The sequence below is a fragment of the Barbus barbus genome (assembly GCF_936440315.1).
Source record: "Barbus barbus genome assembly, chromosome: 39".
Lineage (NCBI taxonomy): Eukaryota > Metazoa > Chordata > Actinopteri > Cypriniformes > Cyprinidae > Barbus > Barbus barbus.
Genome location: NC_136717.1, coordinates 24,877,250 through 24,885,223, shown reverse-complemented (window position 1 = coordinate 24,885,223; position 7,974 = coordinate 24,877,250). Strand labels below are relative to the sequence as shown.

The 7,974-nt window shown below is 32.0% G+C and overlaps 1 protein-coding gene across 1 annotated transcript in view; it reads left to right on the top strand.

The window, feature by feature from the left end:
* LOC306858347 (voltage-gated potassium channel KCNC2-like) overlaps positions 1-5,424 on the top strand; it is a gene marked incomplete at both ends in the record, with an annotated part of 57,312 nt that extends 51,888 nt beyond the window's left edge. The window contains one exon of the mRNA XM_079398846.1: positions 5,300-5,424. Within this exon, the coding sequence (XP_079254972.1) occupies positions 5,300-5,424 (125 nt within the window). The remainder of the gene's footprint in view (positions 1-5,299) is intronic.
* Between the last annotated feature and the right edge of the window lie 2,550 nt (positions 5,425-7,974).

The window sequence follows — 7,974 nt, the reverse complement described above, 5'->3', positions numbered from 1 at the left end:
TATTTATCAAATTATATTGTCATTAAAATGTATAATTTATCTAAAATGATATTATTTAGAAAAAAATATTTAGATGTATATAAACAAATATATATTTAATAATTTCATATATTTTTAATACACATTACTTTTTAAAATAAATATCTTTAGTATAATTATTATAATATAATTAATAATATATATTATGCTAAATTATATTATCATGTTTATTTATATACATCTAAATGTCAAGTAAAATAAATATTTATGTGTATATAAAATGTATTATACAATATTTGATCCTTTTTCAATATATTTTTAGATAAAATGTCTGTATATAATTTTATTATTATAATTAACAATGCAATTATAAATATTACATTTTTTATATTAATATGTGAATGACTATTATTAATAATACATACGATATATGTGTATATTACAATATTTTATCTTAAGCATCAGGACAACAGCTCTGACTAATCATCTTTCATCATAATGTACCTTTAACGCATAATAGATTCTGATATACATGATATGGTACTGTACTAATCAATATGATTTACTTGCATTGATCATAGTTCCATGACGTGTAAACAACATTCTAGCGTTGCATATATGGTCAGGACCGATACTATACACTGTGCATCGTTGGTCAAACTCTGTCCATAAAAGACTTGAGCAAGATATGCAGAAATGAGGCTTGTGAGGTTCTAATCGGCATTTCCATCCATGCGATTCATATCTTTTCCATCATCATCATCACCATGCTCATCTTCATCATCATCATCATCATCATCATAATTGGATTGTGTTATAGTCTTCTGAAAGAGTTGTAGTAATTTGTTTAGGAACTGATATGCTTTGATCATTGAGCAGTTGAGTTTCTCACAATCACTGAGTGCATGATTTACACACAAACCGTATTCAGCCATCAAAACGAAACAAAGACAAGCCAAAAACGTCTCAAATGAATCTTCCAGACTTCTTGGTGGTTCTGATGGCTGGACGCAGTGAATGTGACGGTGTGTGTTTGTGCGTGCATGTGTCACGTCTCACGCCGTCTCGTGTTGTTTTGTGTTTTGTGCTCTTCATGTTGCATCTGAAGGCTTTGACAGCGTCTCTCTCCAGTGACCTCGCCCTCCTGCTCCCCCGCCCCGCCCATCTGCCGAGGTCACGCCCACTCAAAATGACTCCGCCTCTTGTGGGCGGGGCTGTACATTATCCTCTCCCTCTATGAATATAGCCATTATGATGTACTGTATATGGAGTGATAATGTAAAGTTTGTACAAAGAAATATTGGGGTAAACCTCACAAAATTGTTATAGAAAAAATTATATTTTGCTTAATAATAATTAAGCCTGTTTTTCAAACTTTTGTTTTGCATAATAACTTTACATTTGAACTTTACAAGTTACATTTGAAATATATATTGTATTAGAGTAAAGAATGAGATTTTATTTTGCATAAATTACTACCGTGATGCATAATTATTTCAAAATGTACTACCAATTATTTCACAATTTAAATTTAAGTATATATTGTATTACAGTAGTCATTAAATTACTAACATGATGCATTACCACAATTTTAATTTAAATAATATGATGTTATATTATTATTATATATTGTTATTAAAATTATACATTTTATTTATTTGCATAAAATTTGGAAAGAAAAAGGAAAAATGCGCTTAATTGACATGAAAATAATGTCACGATGCAAAAAAAATCAAAATAGTCCTAAAAACCGGCTTCATTTTTATTTGCGAGATTCACCCATTTAATGTGATTTTCTTGCATTAAGCATTTATTCAGGAAGAGTTGAGGAAGCTTCCACTAGCGCGATCAGAAGCAGATTTTGGTGTCTGTGTGTCTGTGTGTCTGTGTACGTGTCGCTGGACGTCTGCGAGTGAAGCGTTGGATGCATGACTTCTGTCTCGTTGCACTGGTTGTACACACAGATCACTGCTCAGAGGTTGTGTTCACGGGGCTCAAGCGAGCTGAGGCGAACGTTCTGTCTTAAGGGAGACGAGACTTGCGAGACTCAAAGGTAACAGACGCTCTCGTGCTGTGTGATGTCACTGGGGAGAGAGAATGACTCTGATTGGCCGAACTTGATCTGATCCCTCTCAGATGCTGCTGATTCTTTAGGACTTCTTTAGGAGTTCAAATCAACATGAAACACTATTGCATTTACTACATTTGATTAGAGCACACTGTACTCTCAAAAACACCTTCCTGGTCTAATTGTGCAAAATAAGTGCATAAAACTTTTAAAAGTTTTTTTTTAAATATATATAATTGAGAGACTTTTATAGTTTTATTAATATTTTGAGTTAGCTTCATTTTTACATTCTGTTTTAATTTTTAATTTTAGTTTAATTATAAACTAAAAATAAAGTAAATTTTTGTAAATATTTAGTTTTTTTCAATTTTATTATTTCTTTTTTAAATGTCTATATAGTTTATATTTTATTTCAGCTGTAATTTAGGTTTTATTTCAGTTTTCAGTTATATCATTGAGATGCAATTATAGTTTTAATTAATATTTTGAATAGATTTTTATTTTTATATTTTATTTTTAGTCATTTTGTTGTATTTTGGTCATTTTTATTAGTTTTTTATATATCTATGTAGGTTTTTATATATTTCATTTTAGTTTGAGATGCTAGTTTTTATTAATATATTAAATTGGTTTTTATTTAATATTTTCTGATTTCATTTTCATTTTAGTTAACGTTTCAGTAATTGGTGTTTTTATAAATTTTTATGTCTATAATTTTTTATTCATTTTCTTTTAAGTTTTTGTTTAGTTTTGTTTCGGTTTTCAGTTTTAATATCACTGAGATACTTTTATAGTTTTTATTAATGGGTTCTTATTTTTATTTCCTATTTTAATTGTAACTTTAGTTAATATTTTTGTAATTTTATTTTATATTTTTAACTTTAGACAAGACTTTAATTTGGGTGCAAGTTTTTTTTCTCTTCCAAAAATCAGGGACATTTTTTTTTAAATTATTTTGCAAAAAACAAAACCTATTTTTATTTTTGAAAAGGACATTTTTAATGACAATAATAACATTTTCTTTAATGTAGACATTTGCATGTAGAATTTAGAAATTAATGCATAAAATCCCAGTCTTTAGAAGATCTAAATAATACATTAAGAGAATCAATTTTGCCTACAGAAAATGAAAGCAGACATTACTTACCTAATTAGAGCCAGTTGTTTTAATTGGAGGGGTTGAATAATTACGAATAATTAAATAAGATTTTGTAAAACATGCCCTTATGAACTGTGCGCAGGAATGTGTTTAGGAGTTTTGATCTCATGTTGATTTGATCTCACTCTGTTGATGTAAACAGTAAATGCATCAATGAGTCACATATAGGCTATTTCTATTCAAGCTTGCAGAATCATTCATAGTCGTAACTAATTCAACACATGGTCTGATTGAAAATCTTCCATCTTTCATTTTTAACTACAGACTGACAGCTCACGTCACCCGAGTCATTCATCTGCATCCTCTGACCTCTGTGTCATTCATATGTGCTGTGTGTGTTTGTAGCTAATGCTAATTCAGAGATTTGTCCTGAGCATCATGTGACTGAATCTGGAAGGGACGGTTGCTAAGCAACTGGTGTAGGGAGATTTTGTGTCACGCATCCTCGGCATAAACTTCATTTAGCACTTTGTGTCCACACCCTGTGCAGTGTGTTACCTGAACAAGTGCTGTCTGCTCACTGTGCACGTCCTGTATGTGTGGCTGTACATCACTGATTATCTGTAAGTCTACAATATATGTGTGTATTTAGAGAAATATGATGTTAGGGTCAATCTCACAAAGAAATATCCATGTCAAATTTCAGCCCAAAATTAAAAGAAAAAAATTGCATTGTAACATTTTTATAAGTATATTTTATTTAAAGTTTACTGTGATATTTTTATTACTGTCTGGACACAATGATTCAAAATTCAGTATAAAAATGCTGTCAAAATAATGTCACGATGCAAATTTAATTGACTTTTCATTCATGCTATTTGACCCAGATGTTGTTTGCATATAAAAATGAAACCTCTTTTATTGCGTTGCACATTGTTAATAATTATTAAGAACATTTTCTATAATGTAGAAAATGCATAACTGTAATGCATAAAACATAAATACAAACAATACTGTCAAAATACATTATATTAATGCAATTTTTCTTTTTATTCATGCAAAATATAATTTCTTATTTGTATTTTAGAGTTGAAGATGCAATATATTTTGTCTTAAGAAATTTTAAAGAAGAAATGTCAAATATTGAAGCTTTTGTGTAGTTATATAGACACACAATGCTAAAAGATTAATGCATAAAAATTAGAATTTGCATGTCACATTTTGTTAACGACAAGTAAGCACATTTCTTTAATGTAGAAAATAACTGTAATACATAAAACATACATTTGACACAAAAATGTCAAAATACTGATAAATGAATGCATAAAAATTAACCAATTATATTTTGCATAATGAAAAATAAACCTATTTTTGCATTGCGCATTGTTAATGACAATTAAGAACATTTTCTTAACGTTAATTAACTGTAATGCATAAAATCACATTACACAAAGATTTTATTATTTTGGTGTTGTAAATATTCAGTACCAAAAATAGTATGAATACAGTACCGCAATGCAAATTTCAACAGTCCTAAAAATGTGTTCATTTCCCTTTTTATTCATGCAAAATATCATTTCTTCTTTTTATTTTAGGGTGATATTTGACCCAGACATTTGTTTGACATTATTAATTAGATTTACCAGTTACAAAATGCAGTATATGATTTCTGAAAGAACAAAGGGCAAATATTGAAGCTTTTGTCTGATTATATAAACGCACAATGCTCATAAACAAATGCATAAAAACATGAAGCAGTTATATTTTGCATAATGAAAATCGAACCAATTTTTTATTTTTGCATTGCGCATTAAAATAATTGCACCTAAAATCTCATTATACAATGATTTTATTGTATCTTTTTATTGTATATTGCATTAAATAGTATAAAATATGAAAAAAAAAAAAAGTCAAAATGCACAATCAAATCTTAATAGCCCTGGTTAATGTCACTATTTATTTATGCAAAATGTAATTTTTTGTTTTTGGTTGAAATTTGACCTATTTATTATTCATGAGATTCACCTGCTAAGACGTGCAATAAATTATGTATAAAAATGACTTTTTTTTTTTTAAGATATGGCAAATGTTGACGCCTTTTGTGATGCAATACTGATGCAATACTGATGCACAGGATGTTGTTGCGTTTGCAGCTACTGTATCACCTCTGGCTGATGTACAGTTTATATCGGCCAGAGACGGGGAAGGCGGGGCCAGCAGAGACTCAGATGGATTTGATGAATTGGATTGGACAGTCTGGAATAGAATAAGCCTGTGATTGGACAGTTCTGAAAGCAGATGCTCTGTGAACAGAAACCTCACTTACGGATCGATCGGACTGCTCATGACCTGTGGATTTTCCCGTTTTTTCTGTGTGGATAAAGACTGAAGCCACTTGGCGCAACGAAAAAAAAATCATGATATGGATAGTGAAACGCTTCCTGCTTAAAACGAGTCGGTTCTCCGTTTAATGTCGCATCTGTATAAAGGACACGCATCCACCTGTGGCTTCCCTCTGTGTGTCAGGTAGCAAATCAAACACCCCTCGAACCCCCTTCCAAGTCCTCTGTCGTTGCAATAAGTGTATTAAGATGTGTAGAGGCACAAGTGTTTAAAAATGAAGTATTAGTGTATCGAATATGCTAAACTACAGAGTAGAGAGAGAGTAAACATGATAAGTTTAATAAACGTGACCTTCAGTCATTTATGCTTTTTATTTGCTCTAGTATTTCTGGTGGATTCATTGTTGTCTGTTTGTGTGTATGTTTTTATGTGGGATGTTGATTTCAAGCGGCACACTTAAAGGAATAGTTCAGCCAAAAATGATCCAAGATCCCATCCAAGATGTAGATGAGTTTGTTTCTTCATCAGATTTGGAGAAATGTAGCATTGCATCACTTGCTCACCAATGGTTCCTCTGCAGTGAATGGGTGCCGTCAGAATGAGAGTCCAAACAGCTGATAAAAACATCACAATAATCCACAAGTAATCCACACCACTCCAGTCCATCAGTTAACGTCTTGTAGCATTATAACTTCAAATCAAATAAAATAATGATTCCTCTCTCAATATTGCTCTTTCCAGTGAAAAAGTCATCTGGTCTGAAACAGGAGAGAAACAGATCAAGCACCATTTACAAGCCAAAACATCTCTAAAACAAATATGGCTGGATTTTGATGTGAAAGGAGAATAGGAGATGGGCCTTTTCACGATAGAAGAAGCATTGTTATGGATTACCCAGCTAACGTTTTTTTTTAAAAGATAGGCTATATAACATTCTTAAAGTAAAGTTTATGGAATGTTCTTATAACGTTATTGATACTTCATATACATTCTCATAACCTTGAGAGAAAACGTTCTTAGAACAACATTCTCAGAATGTCCTTATGATTTAATTTGCACTTGAATGTTCTAAGAAACGTTTTTGTAACTTTTAAATAACGTTATAATTGCAACTAGAAAACTGGACATTTTTACATTCTTAGAATATTAACATTAAACATGGGTGAATGTTAGTAGAATGCTGTAAGAAACATTTATATAAACTTCAACGTTGTAATTACGACAAGAAAACTGAACACTTCAAAACAATGTTCCCACAATGTTTTTATAACCTACAGTTGTTACCTGGCTTTGGACTCGTATTTTGGCCAGAAGCAACAGTTTGAAGTTAAAAACGTCTTTATGATTGATTTGTTTCTTATAAACACACAGCTTTTGGCTTCACAAGACATTAACTAATGTACTGGAGTGGTGTGGATTATTGTGATGTTTTTATCAGCTGTTTGGACTCTCATTCTGACGGCACCCATTCACTGCAGAGGAAAGTTATGGAATGCTACATTTCACCAAATCTGATGAAGAAACAAGCTCATCTTAGATGGCCTGAGGGTGAGTACATTTTCATCAAATGTTAATTTTGGGCTGAACTAGTGCTTTACAGACCTCATGAAATGGCTTCAAAGCACATTTTTTAAATGATCACTATGCTTTCATTTGCACAGCTGCGTTGATCCCAACTCTGCGCCATTGGTTGAGTCCCATATCAAGCTAAAATATTTGAAGGAATTTCAACATTTATACCTAAAATGTTTTTAATGTGTACATCTTCTAAAATGTTAACTTTGTCAGGTTTTAATGTAAATGAGCAGATATGAAGCCACAAAACCTCGTCTTGAATGTCTTGCGGTCTTTGAATGTGTGTTGATTTTTCGCAGTTCTCTTTCTCATCCCCGTTTCCTGGAAAATTTACCCCGTGCAACAATCAGATGTGATGTGCAATAATGATGTGAAACAAAGCTGCACCGATTCACACTGTGATTTCAGTTCAGTCCGTGACAGACTCCGCAGCAGAGCCTCTGAAAACACAAGCGCGGCACGGATACTTTCGCTCTAATTAGAACCTTTCTTTTCTTTCAGCCATGGAGAGATTAGAGCTGTCACACCAGAGTGTGTATGTGTGTGTGTGTGTTTGTGTGTTTGTGTGTGTGTGTGTGTGTGTGTGTGTGTGTGTATGTGCGTGTATGTGTGCGTGTGCGCGTGTGCGCGTGTGTGTGTCTGTGTGTGTCTGTGTGTGTGTGTGTATGTGTGTGTGTGTGTGTGTGTGTGTCTGTGTGTCTGTGTGTGTGCGCATTTCATGAAACCTGTCAAGAACATGTCCAGGTCACATTTCACTGTAAAATCAAAAGAAAACTTGAATATATTTTAGCATTTTGACATTATATTTAATGTGCACAAGTAAAATCTAGTTTTATTTATAAATTGAAAGCAGTGCTAATAGTAACATGAATAAGTAGTGAATAATATATAGGCTCTGACAAAAAAAATA